At 49.0% G+C, this 20931-nt stretch overlaps 1 protein-coding gene across 3 annotated transcripts in view; it reads left to right on the plus strand.

The window, feature by feature from the left end:
* LOC119942617 (GRB2 related adaptor protein) overlaps positions 1–17880 on the plus strand; it is a 115062-nt gene extending 97182 nt beyond the window's left edge. Inside the window, exon 6 of one of the 3 annotated variants that reach the window (XM_038763489.1) lies at positions 16855–17880. In XM_038763489.1, the coding sequence (XP_038619417.1) occupies positions 16855–17030 (176 nt within the window). In that variant the 3' untranslated portion in view covers positions 17031–17880. Of the gene's footprint in view, positions 1–16844 lie in introns of all 3 variants that reach the window. The other 2 variants (XM_038763486.1, XM_038763487.1) reach the window with 2 other exon arrangements.
* Positions 17881–20931: the final 3051 nt, after the last annotated feature.

The following is a 20931-nucleotide window of genomic DNA, read 5'->3' on the forward strand; positions in this document are numbered from 1 at the left end:
AGGGTGAAAGGAAATCCTAGTCAGAGCAGGGCTCCTGAAGTCTTCCTGAGAACTTCTGTCATCTCATTTTAAGGCTCTTGATCGGAGTGTGGAGATTCAGACTTCCTGCAAGAATTTGCAGGTTGCTCAGGAGCACTGCAGTGAACTGTCACAGCAATAAAGTACTCTTTGTAGGCAAAAGTGAGGAACTAGGAACTTCATAACCAAATATTATGAAGCAGCATGGCTCAGTGGAAAGAGCATGGGCTTTGGAGTCAGAGGTCATGGGTTCAAATCCTGCCTCCTCCAATTGTCAGCTGTGTGACTTTGGGCAAGTCACTTAACTTCTCTGTGCTTCAGTTACCTCATCTGTAAAATGAGGATTTAGACTGTGAGCCCCCCGTCGGACAACCTGATCGCCTTGTAACCTCCTCAGCGCTTAGAACCATGCTTTGCACATAGTAAGTGTTCAATAAATGCCATTATTATTATTATTATGAAGGGAAAGGGAAGCTCCTTGACCACAGGGATCTTGTCTCACTCAACTCTATAGTCTTGTACTCTCCCAAGCGCTTAGTACAGTGTTCTGCACACAGTGCGTGCTAAGTAAATATCACTGATTGCTTGACTGAAAGGTCCAGGCCCCCAGGGTCTCTTCCCTCAACTCATCTCTGGCAGGTGGAAAAGGAGGATGTTCCTGTGTGACAAGAGAAGGGATGGTGGGAAAATGCAGAAAAGATTTAGAGGGGAAAAGAACATCAAGAAAAAAAACAGCTTTAAGGAGAGTAAAACAATTAAATCTCCCCACCATGTAGACCACTGGATAAGGCTCTGCCAGTGATGACACCATTAACATGCCACATTGCAGAAGGGCACATGAGCAGCTGGAAATGCCCCAAACGTTACTTGTGCTGAGCCCAATGCCCATCACGGCACAGAATGTCAACAGTCTCATTCTGCTCCCGGAGTGTGGGAAGGGGAGAAACTAAACTCCCTAAGGGCATTCCTGTTTCCTGCCAGGGAAGGGAGCTGGATTGCCAAACAAGTAGAGTGGGAGCAGAGCTGCAGATCACCATCCTTTCATTGTTGTTTTGTTCCCATTGGCACCAATCTGCACTTCTGGCACATTTTCATCAGAGGATCTCAGACCTCTTCCCTCCTCTTCATTAATTAGAGCTGGCAGACTCCTAGAGAAGACGCTGTTACTATGCCCATTTTACAGAGTAGCGATTGTCATATTTATTGAGCACCCACTGGGTGCTGTGCGCTGTACTAGGTGCTTGGGAAGTACAGAATAACAAAGCGGCACATTCCCTGCCCCCAGGGAGCTTACCCTTGAATGGGGGGAAATGACGGCTTGGGGAAGTCTGGAGGTTGGCCCAGGGCTCCAAAGAGTTAGCAAACCCCCCTGAGAGTGGGTGATGATGATGTTTAACATGGGGACCCCTTGAGGGAGGGTCTAAAGTGCTCAGGCATGATATCCCCAAATTCGCTGGCAAGGCCCCCACCCCAGTCAGTTCCTTTCTTCCATAGCACTGTGGCCGGGGGCAGTTAGGGTGACTCTCCTAACAGATTTATACCAGCCGGACATTCCATCTTTCAAGTGGTTCTTCCTATGCCCAGTTCAAATTCATCTCCAGACCCCTTAATGCCGGTATTTTTTATGGTATTTATTAAACACTTACTATGAGACAGGCTGTGTACTAAGCACTGGTGTAAATACAAACTGATCAGGTTGGACACAGTCCCTGTCCCACATAGGGCTTGCAGTTTTAATCCCTACTTAACAGATGAGGTAACTGAGGTACGGAGAAGTGAAGTGACTTGCCCAAGGTCACCCCTCAGACAAGTGTTAGAGCTGAGACTAGAACCCAGCTGCTTCTGACTCCAAGGCTTCTGACTCTATCCACTAGGCCCTGCTGCTTCTCAATTTTCATTTTTAAACATCCTGTCTCCCTGCTCCCTGCTCCTATGGCTAAGAAGCAGAGCTTGATTCTAGGAGGACTAGGAAGGGAAGCTCACTAGGCCCAGAGAAAGCTGGGGGAAAGAGGGATGGTGGGGGGTCAATTTGAGAGAAACACTCAACAATCTTGAAGACCAAGAACCTCCTCATGTTCATTCATTCATTCATTCATTCATTCAATCGTATTTATTGAGCACTTACTGTGTGCAGAGCACTGTACCAAGTGCTTGGGAAGTACAAGTCGGCAACAGATAGAGACGGTCCTTACCCAACAACAGGCTCACAGTCTAGAAGGGGGAGAGACAAGACAACAAAACAAAACATATAGACAGGTGTCCGGCAGTTACCCCTATCAACAGGGGGATTACATTCACTGGAAACTCGAAGGGACTTTACAAAGTCAAAATGAGCCTGGCTGACTTAAAACAAATTTTTAAGCACCAAAACCCAATTCTGCTTTGCCACCTATAACGACCTCAGCAGATCGCGGACCTAAGCAGCTCATGTTTGTCCTAGCACTAGCCTAGATTACAGAACATAACATTACATTCCAGGGGTCCCAGATGGGGGCCGGGAGTCCTTTAGCAATAATGATGGCCCCATTACTGGTGCTGGTTGGAGAAAGCTGGGTGGGGAGCTAAGCGAAGAAGGGGTCAGAGGGTAAAGAGGAATGCAAGCCACCAATCAATCAATCAATCAATCGTATTTATTGAGCGCTTACTGTGTGCAGAGCACTGTACTAAGCGCTTGAACCACAATCAACATACACACACAAACACACACCCTCTCAAATAGACTGTCTCTGGGCTGCAGGACTGGGGAAAGGGAGGAGAGAAAGGCAGAGGTGGGTGAGCAGAAACCCTTTGACTTCCTGGACCAAGTGCTGCTGACAAATGTCCCAGACTTTGCATGGTTTCCACTCCAACTGGACAAGAGCTGAGGGGTCAGAGCGTGCTGGTTTTGAGAGGGGGTAGATTGCTATCATTTCTCTCCCTTGTTACGAAAGTTTACGTCCAAGAAGTCAGGGGTTCCACCGAAAGGGGCTGGGGGCTGCGGCCCAGGTCTCTGGGCTCAGCATGCAGACTCCCAGAGCTCAGGCCAAAGCCGGCATAAATGGCACACTTTCCCAGCTGTACAGGAAAATCAGTGGTGGCTCTGAAGAGCATGGCGTGAACTGGAGCTCCAAGGAGGAAGGCTGACTGAAGCCTCCAGGCTGGAGGCCCTGAGCCTCAAGCCTAGTGGTCTTGCATTAGTGGAGATGTCACAAATGTACTCCTCTAGGACTGACACCCACGTTCCCTTGGGCTGAGCTAACGTGCTTCTGCTAAATCCCTGCTTTAGGCCCCAGCAGTGTGGGATTCAATACCTACAGCTACTCTATTTCTTTGGAAATCAGGCCTAGGTTCCACTTCTGCCCCTGGAGCGGCCTGCCACTTCACAGGCTGTGGAGAAAAACCCCTGAGCTCTCCAGAGCCCCCAGCAAGGGGCAGGCTGAAGCCCAGAGCAGCCAAGCTTCAGGACCGGAAGGGAGAGGCCAGAATCCCCAGAAGGTCACCCCAATCCACGCCACCCCCTCATTTCCTCAGATTTGTAAATGACAGAGTCTGTGGGATTGTAGAGCCAGGAGGCGACACAAAAGCTGTCATGAGTCACTGGCCCTGACTCAGCTGCCTGTCGCCCTGCACCTCTGGCCGGGCCGAGATTGACAGAGGGAAGGGGTCTGCTCTCCTCTCTGAGGAGCCCAGGGCAGCACACCAGCCTGTTTCATTTGATCGAGTCAGTCTGTTTCAGCGAACAGACCCCCTCCTCCTCCTCCTCTTCGTTTCTGGGCTGGGCTGGCCGAGCCGCATCCGGCCTACGGGAAGGGATGGGTCCTCAGCCCCCTCCCCACCCCGGGGGCAGCGCCTCCATCCTCCAAAGGAGACCAGCTGGCTCTACCTCTCGGGGTGGGGCAGCCCTGGGATGGCCAATCCCATCTCACTCCATTATGGCGATTACACCGTGTACCGGCGTTGGAAAGATGGGGCTTCACGCTCGGTGATTCGCCGCTGAAATAATAGTCTGGCTGCCGCCAGATTAGCACAACCAGTCGTCACTTTCCAGGTGGCTGAGTAATTTCTCAAAACAAAGGTGGACAGCGGTGCCACTTGTCTTAGATGGTGAGCACCCGGGGTCCCAGCCACTGGCCCCAGTCCACCAGACCTACAGAGCCGCACAGTTTCCCCAAAAGGAGAAGATGATGATGATGATACAGCCATTTCAACTAAGCCCCTTCCCCAGCAGATCCCAGCCCAAACTCCAAAGAGCCCACTTTGGGGCTACCTGCCCTCAGGACGGCATCACACGCTGCTGACGGGATGCCTGGTCAGGCAGGGAGGGAGGCTTCCGGGAGTGTAAGCTCACTGTGGGTAAGGAATGTGTCTGATTATTGTTGTATTCTCTCAAGGGCTTAGCACAGTGTTTGCACACAGCAAACACTCAATAAATGCTATTGACTGAATGACTGAGGAGCGTTGAGCAATGAGCGAGCTCTTCCTCCTGCTGGCCAAAGTTGGGGAAACTACAGCTGGTCTCCCCATGACTCAGTCAGCCAATTGTATTTATTGAGCGCTTACTATAATAATTCTACATCTATAATTCTATTTATTTAAACGGATGCTATTGATGCCTTTCTACATGTTTTGTTTCATTTTGTTGCCTGTCTACCCCCTTCTAGACTGTGAACCTGTTGTTGGGTAGGGATTATCTCTATTTGTTGCCAAATTGTACTTTCTCAGTGCTTAGTACAGTGCTCTGCACACAGTAAGCGCTCAACAAAGTGACTGACTGAATGAATGAATGCAGAGCACGGTACTAAGCGCTTGGGAGAGCACAATACAGTAGACCCATTCCCTGCCCACAACGAGCTTACATTCTAGAGGGGGAGGGAATGCCCTCCATGTCCCCATGTGTTCTTTCCCTCAATCCAAAGCTTCTTTATTCCCTCCACAACCCCCCACATGGCCACAGTCTGGTGGATCATGTCCAAGACTGTGTCCACAGCCTCCTTCGGTCCCCAGTTCGGAGTCTGGGCTGGACACTGGAATCCAGAGCCCGGAACCCAGAACCCAGCAGGAAGTCGGCTCACTGCTGACTCGACTGTGACGCTCCTCAGAGTGCAGGACTCTTGTTAAATCTGCTGATGGTGGAGAAGAGAGAAGGAGTGGCAAATATAAAACACTGGGTGGGAGAGACTTGCCTAGGGTTTGGATTAGCTATGTGTCCCTGGACTAGCGTGTAGATTGCACTGAAGTCATACACACTGGCATTCATTCATTCATTCATTCAATCATTTATTGAGTGCTTACTGTGTGCAGAGCACTGTACTAAGCACTTGGGTAGTCCAAGTTGGCAACATATAGAGACGGTCCCTACCCAACAGTGGGCTCATAGTCTAGAAGGGGGAGACAGACAACAGAACAAAACATATTAACAAAATTAAAGAAATAGAATATGTACAAATAAAATAAATAAATAAAGAGTAATAAATAGGTACAAACATATATGCATTCATTCATTTCACCCAATTGTATTTATTGAGCGCTTACTGTGCACAGAGCACTGGACCAAGCCAACAAACTCCGGCAGCAGGTGGGACGCAGGATCCGGGAGCTGGGTTCTAATCCTGGCTCGGCAACTTAGCTGTTGTGTGACTTTGGGTAAGGCACTTCACTTCTCTGTGCCTCCTTACCTCATCTGTAAAATGGGGATTCAGACTGTCAGCCCTATGTGGGCCATGGGCTGCGTCCAACCTGATTAGTTTGTATCTAGCCCAGTGCTCAGGAACGGCGCTTGGCACGTAGTAAGTGCTTAACAAATACCATCATCATCATTCCCAGAAAGCTTTGGGAGCAAGGGACCACCTTCCCTGGGTCACCGTAGTTGCCTCCCTGGGAGCTCTGAAGGCACCTCAGGGAGATGGAAGAGGTAGGAACTCATGCCTACCTCTTTTAGACTGTGAGCCCGCTGTTGGGTAGGGACTGTCTCTATATGTTGACAATTTGTACTTCCCAAGTGCTTAGTACAGTGCTCTCCACACAGTAAGCGCTCAATAAATACGATTGATGATGATGATGATGCCAGGGGCAGGAATTTACCATTGCATTGTACTCTCCCCAGTGCTTAGTAGTGCTCTGCACACAGTAAGCTGTTAAATACGTTTGATTGAATGAATGAATAACCCACAAAGAAGAAAGCCCCTTGAGCCTTGGCCTGGCTCGTGAAGGAGTGATGGCTGCTGAGAAGGTGAGGAACAGGGGAGGCCTTAGTGTCTGACTTTGATGTTTCCTAACAGCAGGATCCTCCGACAGCACCTGCTACCAATAAGGAATGAAGAGCGGGGCAGGGAGGGATCAGCATCTAGGATGAAACATCAAGGGAAGATTAGGCGATCCCTCTCTCCACAGCCATTTTTTATAGTATTTGTTAAGTATTTACTATATGCCAGGCACTGTACTAAGAGCTGGGGAAGACAAAAGATCAGCAGGTTAGACACAGTCCATGTCTCACTTGGAGCTTACATCTTTACTCCCCATTTAACAGGTGAGGTAACTGAGGCACAGAGACGTGAAGTGACTTGCCAAGGTCACACAGCAGACATGTGGTTGAGCCAGAATTAAAATCCAGGTCCTCTGACTCCCAGGCCGTAGCTCTCTCCATGAGGCCGCGAGACTGTGCTCCATCTTTTGGAAGTTCTGACAACAGATTTGCTATTTTGGTGTGGGGTTTCTAGAGTTACCGCACCCCCAGGCAAAGAGGGGAGAGCAAGAGAGTCCAATGGATTCTGGGTGGGAATCCCAGAGTTTGAGGCAGCTCCTCCTGACTCGGGGTGGAGGGGACCGGGTCCAGCAGCTGAGGAGAGCAGCAACAATGAGCAACTGTTTAAAGTGCTCCACCACCTGACCCTACCTCTCCTAACTGCTCTCTTCACCTGCTAGTCCCCAACTTTCTATCTTGGTTCCTCCAAAGTCTAGCTGTGTTGCATCTTGACTCTCTCACCTCCATCCCCTTGTTAGTGCTGTTTCCTTGGCTTGGACTCCCTCCATCCCCACCTCACCCCCTGCTCTCTTTATATTCAAAGCCCTCCTAAAATTCCACTCCCTCCAACAAGCCCTAATCAATCAATTTCCCTGTGGACCACCTCCCATACTCCAGGGGCAGGGAATGTGTCTGGTTATTATTGTAGTGTACTCTCCCAAGTGCTTAGTACAGTGCTCTGCACACAATAAGTGTTCAATAAATGATTGAATGAATGAAATACAATTGAATGAACTTGAAACATTGTCTAACCTTGGCTTCACTGACAGTGTCCTCTCCTGATTCTCTTGCTATCTCTCAGGTCTCTCGTTTCCAATCTCCTTAGGAGGCTCTTCCTCTGCCTTCCACCCCCTGACTGTGGGAGACCCTCAAGGCTCAGCTCTGGATCCCTTTCTCTTCTCCATCTACACCCACACCCTTGGAGAACTTATTCACTCACAATAGTACAGTGTTAAATGCTTAGTACAGTGTTTTGCACACAGTAGGCGTTCAATAAAGATGATTGAGTGAACATGGCTTCCACTATCACCTCTATGTAGATGATTTCCAAATCTACATCTCCAGCCTGATCTCTCTCCTCGTCTGCAGTCTCACATTTCCTCCTGCCTTCAGCACATCTCTATTTTTATGTCCCAATGACACCTCAAACTTAACAAGTCTAAAACAGAACTCCTCGTCTTCTCACCCAAACCCTGGTGTAGACAACAACACCACTATCCTCCCTGTCTCACAAACCCATATCCTTGACATAATCCCCAACTCATCTCTCTCATTCTCATTCAACTTACAACTCACAGTATCTTCAGAAGAGATCTCCTCCCTCCCCTCAAGTGCCACCTGTGCTTCGGACCCCATTCCCTCTTATCTTATGAAAACTCTCGCCCCTTCCCTCCTTAACTTCCATCTTCAACTGCTCACTCTCCACTGGTGCTTTCACCTCTGCCTTCAAACATGCCCATGTCTCCCCCATCCTAAAAAAAAACCCTCTCTTGACCCCACTGCCCCTTCTAGTTATCACCCTATCTCCCTCCTACCTTTCCTCTCCAAACTCCTAGAATGAGTCGTCTACCCTCGCTGCCTCGAATTCCTCAACTCCAACTCTCTCCTAGACCCCCTCCAATCTGGCTTCCGTCCGCTCCCCTCCCCCGAACCTGCCCTCTCAAAGGTCACCAATGTCCTCCTTCTTGCCAAATCCTATGTCTCCTACTCTAACCTAATCCTCCTTGACCTCTCAGCTGCCTTCGACGCTGTGGACCACCCCCTTCTCCTCAACAAGCTATCCAACCTTGGCTTCACAGACTCCGTCCTCTCCTGGTTCTCCTCTTATATCTCTGGCCGTTCATTCTCAGTCTCCTTTGTGGGCTCCTCCTCCTCTTCCTCCCAACCCCTTACCGTAGGGGTTCCCCAAGGTTCAGTGCTTGGTCCCCTTCTGTTCTCAATCTGTACTCACTCCCTTAGTGAACTCATTTGCTCCCACGGCTTCAACTATCTTCTCTACGCTGATGACACCCAAATCTACATCTCCACCCCTGCTCTCTCTCCTTCCCTCCAGGCTTGTATCTCCTCCTGCCTTCAGGACATCTCCATCTGGATGTCTGCCCGCCATCTGAAACTCAACATGTCCAAGACTGAGCTCCTTATCTTCCCTCCTAAACCTTGTCCTTTCCCTGACTTTCCCATCACTTCCCGTCTTCCCATCTCACAAGCCCACAACCTTGGTGTCATCCTCGACTCTGCTCTCTCACAAACCCCACACATCCAATCCGCCACCAAAACCTGCCGGTCTTACCTCCACAACATCGCCAAGATCCACCCTTTCCTCTCCATACAAACCGCTACCTTGCTGGTTCAATCTGTCATCCTTTCCCAACTGGATTACTGCATCAGCCCTTTTCTGATCTCCCATCCTCCTGTCTCTCCCAGCTTGAGTGAATGAATGAATGAATATTCAGTGTCACCAAATCCTATTGGTTCTATCAGCCTCCACCTCAACTGCTACAACACCGATCCTAGCACTTATCACATCCCACCTTGAGCAGTCCGTCAGCCTCCTGTCTCTCCCCACTTCAGTCCCTACTTCCTGCAGCTGCCCGGATCATTTTTCGAAAAGAAGTCCAGTCCACATTTTCCACCTCCTCCAGAACCTCCAGTGGTTGCATATCCACCTCTACATCAAACAGGAACTCCTGACCACCTACTTTAAGGCACTCAATCAACTTGCCCCGTTTTACCTTACCTCACTACTTGCCCTCTACAACTCAGCATGCTCGTTTTTCTCCCCGGGTGCCAACCGACTCACTATTCCTCAGTCTCGCTTATCTCACCACTGGCCAATCCTGTGTACTCCCTCTAGTCTGGAACTCCCTTCCCCTTCCTATATGGCAGACCACCACTCTCCCCACCTTCAGAGCCTTATTAAAATCACATCTCCTTCCCCGGCTACACCCTCATTTCCCTTCATCATCATCATCATCATCAATCGTATTTATTGAGCGCTTACTATGTGCAGAGCACTGTACTAAGCGCTTGGGAAGTACAAATTGGCAACATATAGAGACAGTCCCTACCCAACAGTGGGCTCACAGTCTAAAAGGGGGAGACAGAACAAAATAAAATAAATAGAATAGATATGTACAAATAAAATAGAGTAAAAAAATGTACATACATATATACAGGTGCTGTGGGGGACGGAAGGAGGTAAGATGGGGGGGATGGAGAGGGGGACGAGGGGGAGAGGAAGGAAGGGGCTCAGTCTGGGAAGGCCTCCTGGAGGAGGTGGGCTCTCAGCAGGGCCTTGAAGGGAGGAAGAGAGCTAGCTTGGCGGATGGGCAGAGGGAGGGCATTCCAGGCCCGGGGGATGACGTGGGCTGGGGGTCGATGGCGGGACAGGCGAGAGCGAGGTACAGTGAGGTACCCTTACTCCTGTCCCCTTCTGCATCGCCTATGCACTTGGATCTGTTCGCTTTAAGCATCTGATACTCCTCCCTCAGTTCCATGACACTTATGTACACGTCCGGAATTTATGTACACTCTTTAACTTCCATATATATTTGTTCACATCCTTGATTTTTTGACCACACTCATCATAAAAATGTTTTTGCTTGCCTTCCCTATTAGAGTATAAGTTTCTTGCTGGCAGAGAATGTGTTTCTTCATTATTCTGTACTTGCTGAGCACTTAGTACTATGCATCACACCAATCATTCATTCAATCATATTTATTCAGTGTTAATGTGTGCAGAGTACTGTACTAAGCACTTGGAAAGTACAATTCAGCAACAAATAGAGACAATCCCTACCCAACAACGGGTTCACAGTCTAGAAGGGGGGAGACAGACAACAAAACAAAACAAGTACACACCAATAGGCCTTCAGCAAAAGTTGTTGCTACTACAGAGAAGTAGGGTGGCTTTGTGGCTAGAGCCCGGGCTTCGGACCCAGAGGTTATGGGTTCGAATCGTGACTCCACCTCGTATCTGCTGTGTGACCTTGGGCAAGTCACTTAACTTCTCTAAGCCTCAGTTCCCTCATCTGTAAAATGGGGATTAAGACTGTGAGCCCCATGTGGAACAACCTGATCACCTTGCAACCCCCCAGCGCTTAGAACAGTGCTTTGCACATAGTAAGTGCATAACAAATGCCATTATAATAATAATAATACCACTACTTCCCCCAACCTCCTCTTTTCACTTCCTCTCTCTCCTCCTCCCACTTCTTTCATTCTGTTTGCCTCTCCCCTTTCTCATCCCTTCTAACAGCAACATGGCTTAATGGATAGAGCATGGATCAGACAGGTTGAGGGACCTGGGTTCTAATTCCAGCTCTACTACTTGTCTGCTGCGTGATCTTGGACAAGTCACTTCATTTCTCTGTGTCTCAGTTACTTCATCTGTAAAATGGGGATTAAGACTGTGAGCCCCATGTGGGACATGGGCTGTGTCCTGCCTGATTAGCTTATGTCTCCCCAGTAATAATAATAATGGCATTTATTAAGCGTTCTCTCAGTACTTAGTACAGAGTGTGGCACACAGTACATGCTTAACGAGTACCATAAAAAAAAAATACAGCTTCCAGGATGAAGTAGCCACAATAACATCATCATGCTGGGCCACCTCTGTCTGATATAATGACATGGCTAGTCTTGTGGGAGGCCATAAATCCTATAGCTGTCTGGGCACCAACTGCTCAAATGTTTTATTTTCTTGGCTTTTTGTCAACCTCCCTCAATGCCCTGCTTCCTGCTCATCTGGGGCTACTGTACCTAGGCAACCACTCAAGTACCCAGACTCATTCATTCATTCATTCATTGTATTTATCGAGCGCTTACTGTGTGCAGAGCAATCAATCAATCAATCAATCATATTTATTGAGCGCTTACTGTGTGCAGAGCACTGTACTAAGCGCTTGGGAAGTACAAGTTGGCAACATATAGAGACAGTCCCTACCCAACAGTGGGCTTACAGTCTAAAAGGGGGAGACAGAGAACAAAACCAAACATACTAACAAAATAAAATAAATAGAACAGATATGTACAAGTAAAATAAATAAATAGAGTAATAAATATGTACAAACATATATACATATATACAGGTGCTGCGGGGAAGGGAAGGAGGTAAGATGGGGGATGGAGAGGGGGACGAGAGCACTGTACTAAGCGCTTGGGTAGTACAAGTCGGCAACATATAGAGATGGTCCCTACCCAACGACAGGCTCACAGTCTAGAAGGGGGAGACAGGCAACAAAACAAAACATGTAGAGAGGTGTAGACTCGGTTCCTGAGCCTTTTTTCCTAGTTACCATCCCTTCTTTGGGCCATCACAATATCGTCCTGGGTCTCAGGTCTGGGTAAGGCCAGAGGGACACCTGCCCATTCTGAGGTCAGAGCAGAGAGGACTGAGGGACTCTGGCTTCCAACTCCTGCTTCTGAGATTTAATAACCATAATTATTATTATCATCATCATTATAATTATGGTACTTGTTAAGTGTTTTCTATGTGCCAAACGCTGTTCTAAGCACTGGGGTAGATACACGTTAATCAGGTTGGACACAGTCCCCGTCCCACATGGGGCTCCTACTGTTAATGCCCATTTTACAGATGAGTTAACTGAGGCCCAGAGAAGTTATGTGACTTGCCCAAGGTCGCACAGCAGACATGTGGTGGAGACAGGATTAGAACCCTGGTTTTTTTGACTCTGAAGCCTGTGCTCTATCCACTAAGCCACACTACCCCCATCCCCCTTCCCATCACGCTTCCCAGCAGTCCCTCCTGTGTTCTGGGCACATCCACCCGAAAGGCAAGTCAGCTGAGCCCCGGCGGGTCCAGGAGTCCAGCTATCCCCTGGCTGTATCCCATTAGACTGTGAGCCCACTGTTGGGTAGGGACTGTCTCTATATGTTGCCAACTTGTACTTCCCAAGCGCTTAATACAGTGCTCTGCACACAGTAAGTGCTCAATAAATACGATTGATTGATTGATGGAGAAATCAGTCACTGTAGCCAAGCCCTGGGTTAGGAGAGCATCATGGGGAGAGCAAGACTCTCACTCTCAACCCCTGAGCACTCACCCACTGATGGAGAGAGAGGAAGGTTGTGGGGTACAGGGGAACACACCTCGTCTCCAACCATGCCCCTTCCTCTTGGTTTTTGTGATGTTTGTTAAAGGCTAACTGTATGTGTCAGGCTCTGTATTGAACACTAGGGTAGATACAGGATAATCCAGTTGGACACAGTCCCCTTCCCACATGGGGCTCACAGTCTAAATTGGAGGGAGGAGGATTTAATCCCAAGGAGGATTTAATCCTCATTTTACAGATGAGTTAACCAAGGCACAGAGAAGTTAAGTGATTCACCCAAAGTCACATAGCAGACAAGTGATGGAGCTAGGATTAGACTCTCAGGCCTGTGGTCTTTCCACTAAACCAGGCTTCTTCCTACTGCACCCAACCTCCAACAGGTGGGCAACTGTGACCAAAATTACCTGCAGTGGGGGGTGAATCTTACTCTTCCCTGCCAACAGGCCTGTGGTCAGAATTAAAGACTATCGGTTTGGGCTGGAAAGCCGAGAGAGGTGGGGGCAAAGAGAAAGGACAAAGTTTGGGGATGTGACCGGCATATGGGACCCAATGCCTCTCAGTGGGGTGTAGAAGGAGGTTTGCTTTGCCCTTCCTGGGCAGGTCCCAGGCCCGCATGAGATTCTTTCCAGGGTTCTCATCCCTATCTGTATATTAATAATAATAATGATGGCATTTGTTGAGCGCTATGTGTGAAGCACTGTTCTAAGCGCTGGGGGGAATACAAGGTGAACAGGTTGTCCCACGTGGGGCTCAGTCTTAATTCCCATTTTACAGATGAGGTAACTGAGGCACAGAGAAGTTAAGTGACTTGCCCAAGGTCACAAAGCAGACATGTGGCAGAGCCGGGATTAGAACCCGTGAGCTCTGACTTCCAAGCCTGGGCTCTTTCCACCGAGCCACGCTGCTTCTCTATTGTATTGAGAAGCCAATCCCAGCTCTGCCACGTGTTGGCTGTGCAACCTGTGGGCAGGTCACTCTACTTCTCTGTGCTTCCTCATCTGGAAAATGGGGATGATGACTGTGAGCCCCATGTGAGACAGGGTCTGGATCCAACCTGATTAGCTTGCATCTACCCCAGGACTTAGTACAGAGCCACACAGTAAGCACTTAACAAATGCCATACAAAAATAAAAGACAAAAAAAAAAAAATTGGTCACCACCATGACCGCAGTTCCGTCCCACACTCTGTCAGAGCCGGACAGACTAAGCATTGAGGTCCGAGAGATCAGTGAGCATTTTCCCCTGTCCCATGCCTCAGACAGGGAGCCACTACATCTACAGAACCCTGAACATACACACAGGTGCAGAAGAGTCTCAGACACTCTTTAACAATAATACTAATTGTGGTGTTTGTTATGTCCTTACTCCGTGCCAAGCACTGAACTAAGCGCTGGGGTAGATACAAGATTATCAGGTTGGACACAGTCTATCTCCCACATGGGGTTCACACCTTTGATCCCCATTTTACAGATGAGGTAACTGAGGCCCAGAGAAGTGAAGTGACTTACCAAGGTCACACAACAGACATGCGGTGGAGTCAGGATTTGAACCCATGGCCTTTAGACTCCCAGGACCATGCTGCTCTACTGGGTGCAGAGCACACGAGAGTGGCCCGCAGTGGGGGCTGGAGAAGGGAAAAGGAATGACAGTGACTTCAGTTGCCGCCACTGCCAGACAAAATTCCCAGGACAAATCCCATAGGAGCTAGAGGAGGCAGGGAGGCAGACAGACAGATGGAAATCCGCAGAGGGGGGCAGCGGCAGCAGGAGAGAAGATAAACCGCTGTGGCCGCTTGCACCATTGCACAGTCCTATCCCTTCCCCCGCACCCACCCGAAGCCCCAACAAGCGGTGGTTACAGCAGTGACGGCTGCTGCTACTTCACTTGATTTCTCTTGCTACTCCACTTCAGGTACCTACACTCACTCCCTTGGTGAACTCATTCACTCCCACAGCTTCAACTATCAACTCTACGCTGATGACACCCAAATCTACATCTCTGCCCCTGCTGTCTCTCCCTCCCTTCAGGCTCGGGTATCCTCCTGCCTTCAGGACATCTCCATCTGGATGTCTGCCCGCCATCTAAAACTCAATATGTCCAAGACTGAACTCCTTATCTTCCCTCCCAAGCCCTGCCCTCTCCCCGACTTTCCCGTCACTGTAGATGGCACTACCATCCTTCCCGTCTCACAAGCCCGCAACCTTGGTATCATCCTCAACACCAAGCCCTCTCGTTCACCCCTCACATCCAATCCGTCACCAAAACCTGCCGGTCTCACCTCCACAATATCTCCAAGATCCGCCCTTTCCTCTCCATCCAAACCACTACCTTGCTGGTTCAATCTCTCATCCTATCCCGACTGAATGACCACAACAGCCTCCTCTCCGATCTCCCATCCTCCTGTCTCTCCCCAGTTCAGTCTATACTTCACGCTGCTGCCTGGATCATCTTTGTGCAGAAACGCTCTGGGCATGTAACTCCCTTCCTCAAAAATCTCCAGTGGCTGCCAGTCAACCTACACATCAAGCAAAAACTCCTCACTCTCAGCTTCAAGGCTGTCCATCACCTCACCCCCTCCTACCTCACCTCCCTTCTCTCCTTCTCCAGCCCAGCCCGCACCCTCCACTCCTCTGCTGCTAACCTCCTCTCTGTACCTCATTCTCACCTGTCCCACTGTCAACCCCCGGCCCACGTCCTCCTCCGGCCTGGAATGCCCTCCCTCCACACATCCACCAAGCTAGCTCTCTTCCTCCCTTCAAAGCCCTACTGAGAGCTCACCTCCTCCAAGAGGCCTTCTCAGACTGAGCCCCCTTTTTCCTCTCCTCCTCCCCACCCCCCCCACCCTACGTCCTTCCCCTCCCCACAGCGTCTGTATAGATTTATTGATCTATTTATTTTACTTGTACATATTTACTATTCTATTTACTTTGTTAATGATGTGCATTTAGCTTTCATTCTATTTGTTCTGACGACTTGACACCTGTTTACATGTTTCGTTTTGCTGTCTGTCTACCCCTTCTAGACTGTGAGCCCATTGTTGGGTAGGGACCGTCTATATATGTTTCCAACTTGTACTTCCCACGCACTCAGTACAGTGCTCTGCACACAGTAAGCGCTCAATAAATACGATTGAATGAATGAATGACTCCACCTGTTTCTCTCTCCCCCGCCCTCACTCTCTCTGACATTTATTTTCAACAGTATTTGTTAAACACTTAGTATCCTACCAGGGATTGTACTAAGCATTAGGGTAGATACAAGCTAATTTGATTGCAAACTTGCTGGGGCCGGGAACGTGTCTACTGATTCTTAGAACAGTGCTTTGCACATAGTAAGCACTTAATAAATGCCATTATTATTATTATTATTATTCTGTTGCATTGTACTCTCCCAAGCACTTAGTACAGTACTCTGAACATAGCAAGTGCTCAGTAAATACCATTGATTGATCAGGTTGGACATAGTCTATGTCCCACATTTTAATCCCCATTTTACAGATGAGGCAACAGAGAAATAAAGTGACTTCCAAGGTCACATGGCAGACTAGAGGCGGAGTGGGATTAAATTCCAGGTCCTCTGAGCCCCAGACCTGTGCTCTTTCCAGCAAGCCATGCTGCTTCTCACATTTCTGCCCTTCTCTCTCGCTGGCGAGAAATGTGGCCATTTCTGTTAGCTCACCACACAAGGCTCACAGGAACACAAGCTGATTTGCAGTCCATGTGTCAGTTACAGAGCGTGACAACAGGTTGGGGTGTTTAAAGTGGCAGGAGAGCCCAGAGGTACAATGGGAAGGCTGCATAAAAAAAGGCTGCAGCATCTTCACTAGGAAGAACCACAGTGGTAGCTACATCTAGCTACTTCTAGACTGTGAGCCCGTTGTTGGGTAAGGACCGTCTCTATATGTTGCCAACTTGTACTACCCAAGCGCTTAGTACAGTGCCCTGCACACAGTAAGAACTCAATAAATACAATTGAATGAATCTAGATTGTAAGCTCCTTGTGGGCAGGGAGAGTGTTTATCAACTCTTTTATGTTGTACTCTCCCAAGGGCTTACTACAGTGCTCCGCACACACTAAGCACTCAATGAACACCATTGATTGATCAGATCAGGTTGGAGTTGGCCAGGGATCTACTCCTGTCTTAAGAGGGAAGGGAGAGCTCTCTCTGTTTTCCTAGAGCTCCCTAAGGCTTATGGGAAATGGCTTGGGCATTTTCCAGCCCCTTCTGATCCTCTCCTTCTGTTTCCTCCCAGCAGCCGAAAGCCAAGTACGTCCAGGCTCAGTTTGACTTCTCCGCCCAGGATCCTTCCCAGCTGAACTTCTACCGGGGCGACATCATAGAGGTGCTGGACCGCTCCGACCCAAATTGGTGGAGGGGGAAACTCTGCAGCCGCATCGGCTTCTTCCCGCGGAACTACGTCCATCCCGTCCACATGTGACCGGCCCCGGCGGCTCAGGACCCCGGCTCCCCGGGGCCGGGAGTCCCGCAGGAATCCTGAGAAGTCGCCCCTGGCAGGAGATGCGGGACCTTTCTGGTTTCCTGCTGGGAAAGGCGGGAGGTGTGCTCTGGAGGTATCCCGGGTTCTCACCGGGATCTGTCTGACTCTGTGATCAGCTTCTCCCTCACCCCATTTCCAGAGTGGGCCTGGGACTCAGTGCAGCTTGGATGCTTACGTGGACTCTGGCAGGGGAAGCTGGGACTGTCCGATTCCCTCTGGGTTTCCAAATGGCCAGATTTCCTCAGTCTGAGAGGGGCCCAAGATGGCACTGAGGGACCCCGGTACATATCTCCCACCAGTCCTGCCACCGCCGCCACCATCCTTGGGGGAATAACTCTTCTGCTGACTGGATCCAGCCTCGGGCTCCAGCTCTGCCTTGGGATCCCATTATCAGCCGTGATATTTGTCCCCCTCACCCCTCTGTGTCTGTTTGTGTGGCTTCCCCTGCAAGAACTGAGAGAGGCTGTGGAAACCAGACGTACTTATTGATATGCTGCATTCTGATGCTATAGCCAATGGCCCTCTGCAAAGGCAGGAGGCAAGTCCTGTTAACCTAAGAGCCAAATATCTGAGAAGGGGTGGGATGGAATAAAAACACCCCCACAAGACATGCTGGCTAGCTTCACCTGTTCCTTCCACCAGCACCTCAATTTATTCCCTGAAATTGCCCAAGCGTCTCTTCGCCATGAGCCACGCTAGAGTCACCCATCTAACAGGAACCCCCTAAAATGTGATGAGGATGACGATCGTATTTGCTAAGCACTTACTATGTGTCAAGCCCAGTTCTAAGCGCCGGGGTAGATCTAAGGCAATCAGGTTGGACACAGTCCTTCTGCCACGTGGGGCTCACAATCTTAATCCCCATTTTACAGATGAGGGAACTGAGGCCCAGAAAAGTGATTACCCTCACAAGGTCACATAGACAAGTGGAGGAGCGAGAAACCAGGTTCTTCTGACTCCCAGGCTCCTGCTCTATTAGGCCATGCTGTAGTGGGCTCTTAGTTCGAGGCTGTTTTAAATGGGCCACCCTCCCTAGTCAGTCAGTCAATCACATTTATTGAGCACTTACTATGTGCAGAGCACTGTATTAAGTACTTGGAAGAGCATAACAGACAATTGTCCCTGCCCACACCGAACTTACAGTCTAGAGGGGGAGAGAGACATTAAAATAAATAAAATTCCAGATACATATGTGCTGTGGGGCTAGAAGGGTGGAGGATGAATAAAAGGAGCAACTCAGGGCAACACAGAAGAGAGTGGGAGAAGAGGAAAGGAAGGTTTAGTTGGGGAAGGCTTCTTGGAGGAAATGTGCCTTCAATAAGGCTTTGAAGGTGGGGAGCATAATTGTCTGTCGGATATGAGGAGGGAGGGCATTCCAGGCCAGAGGCAGGACTTGGGTGAGAAGTCAATGGAGTCCCAGAGCCCCGGTGTGGATTCTGATTCTATTTATGCTACCTTCTGTAGTCCCAAATTTAGGACCATTTCACTAGGAATTTTGAGACATTCTGCCCATCCCAGGTTTCCCAAAGGAGAGGCTGAGGCCCACACTGTGGTCTTTCTCTTCCGGGTAGCAAGCTTGTCGCCAACCCAAGGAAAGAGTAGCCAGGATGACCCTGGTCAGAGAAGTCCCCAAGGATCTGAGATTAGGCCTGTGCCCTTGCTCCTAATTCAACAAAGCTGTCCCAGCTCTTGGAGTCTGGGAGAAAACATTATTAATCATTAGGAGAGCCCTGGGTCCCTAGTGAGCATGAAGTGAAGTCTAAGGCTAAAGTCCCTGTGCTGCTGCCCACCCCACAAAGAAGATACAAACAGTGCCCATTTCTTGTACAACCTTGGGGAGTGAGAAGCAGCGTGGCATGGGCCTGGAAACCAGAGGACCTGGATTCTAGTGCCATTTATGCCTCTTGCCTGCTGGGTGAGTTTGGGCAAGTCGCTGCAGTTCTCTGGGCCTCAGGTCCCTCATCTGTAAAATGGGAATTAGATCATCCTCCCTCTGACTTGGACTGTGAGCCCTTTGGGGGACAGGGCTGTGTACAACCTAATATTTTGTATCTACACTAGTGCTTAGAACAGTGCTGGACACATAGTAAGTGATTAAAAATACCATTTTAAAAAGGGACAATTGGCAGGAAAAGAGTGGTCTTTCTTGGGCTCGGCCCAGTGTTGGGACAAAGCACCTCTCCCTCCATGGGTATGAAGCCAGAGGAAGCTTTGTCTTCATCTTCCAAGTCCTAGCTCCCAGAATTGCATCGCCCTGACCCCCCATAGGGTTTTAATAGTAATAATGATAGTGTTTATTAAGTTCTTAATTAATCTTGCTTCTTATCAAGCATTGTGCCAAACACTGAAGTAGATTCAGGCTTGTCAGACTAGCTACAGTCCTGGAACCACACAAGGTTTACCCACTAAAAGGGAGGAAGACAGGTATTGTATCCCCATTTTAGAGCTGACGAAATTTACGAGAAGTTAAGTGACTTGCCAAAGGTCACACAGCGGGCAAATGACAAAGCTGGGATTAGAACCCAAGTCTCCCAGTCCCGGCCTCTTTCCACTAGGCCATGCTGCCTGGATTAGAATCCAGGTCCTTCTGACATCCAGGCCCTTGTTCTAACCACTAGACCATACTGCTTCTTCTCAGGGTGGCAAATGTGATCTGCAGCCCTGCCCACCATCTGGGATTCAGTGGAAACAAATGATGCTTAATAAAAAGCCAGGTTGAAGTTTAGTGACCCAGGCCAACATTCTCCCAGTCCATAAACTAAGCCAAGAAAACACAACTCAGATGAACAGTAAACCCTTTTATGCTTCATTAAAATCAGATTCAGGGAACTCTTGAAACTTAAGCTCACTTCGGGCAGGGAATGTGTCAACCGACTCTGATGTATTGTATTCTCCCAAGCGCTTAATACTGTGCTCTGCACACAGTAAGCGCTCAATAAATACCATTACTGATGATGAACTGGCTACCCTCATTTGTCTCACAACCAACTTGGCCTCTTCATCTTATGCAAGTTGAATATCTGTCAACTCATAGAAAATATGCTCCTAGTTAGACACCCGCTTTGAGCCCACCCAGCAGCCCACCCATGTCAGTCCCCTAGGAGAGGCTTTCATTCCACTTTCCTCAAGGTCCGACGACTAAGGGTAAAAAAAAAAAGAGTTGTTCTGTTCCTTGACCCTCAAGCCTGTGCCAGCTGGATTTGGAAGAAAGAAGAATTCAGAAACCGAAGCTCTACGGGACATTTCAGATTCAGGTGGCGGGGTATCAGAGCTGCAATTTAAGAACATGTACTGGTTCTGGGAGGCTCTGGTTGAGGGGATTTGGGGATGACACCATGCTAGGTTGAATGTCCTAGAAGTGACCCACTGTGATGGTCATTCAAACTAGCCCCAACCACAGAAATGGGAGGGGAAATAATAATAAAAATGATAGCATTTATTAAGTGCTTACTGTGTGCAAAGCACTGTTCTAAGCACTGGGGAGGTTACAAGGTCATCAGGCTGTCCCACGGGGGGCTCACAGTCTTCATCCCCATTTTACAGACGAGGGAACTGAGGCCCAAAGAAGTGAAGTGACTTGGCCAAAGTCACACAGCTGGCAATTGGCAGAGCCGGGATTTGAACCCCTGACCTTGGACTCCAAAGCCCGTGCTCTTTCCACTTCAAGAAGTTTCTTGAACAGGTTTAAATTCCCTCCCCAAGAGCAAGCTAATCAACTTAAGAGCCAGGAACTCTGCTGAGGGTGCCAATCACAGGGAAGTATGGGGATCAGTTAACCAATCCATGGTATTTATTAAGCATTTACAATGTGCAGAGCACTGTACTAAATACTTGAGAGAGT

Source organism: Tachyglossus aculeatus, chromosome 21 (genome assembly GCF_015852505.1).
Source record: "Tachyglossus aculeatus isolate mTacAcu1 chromosome 21, mTacAcu1.pri, whole genome shotgun sequence".
In the NCBI taxonomy this organism is placed as follows: domain Eukaryota; kingdom Metazoa; phylum Chordata; class Mammalia; order Monotremata; family Tachyglossidae; genus Tachyglossus; species Tachyglossus aculeatus.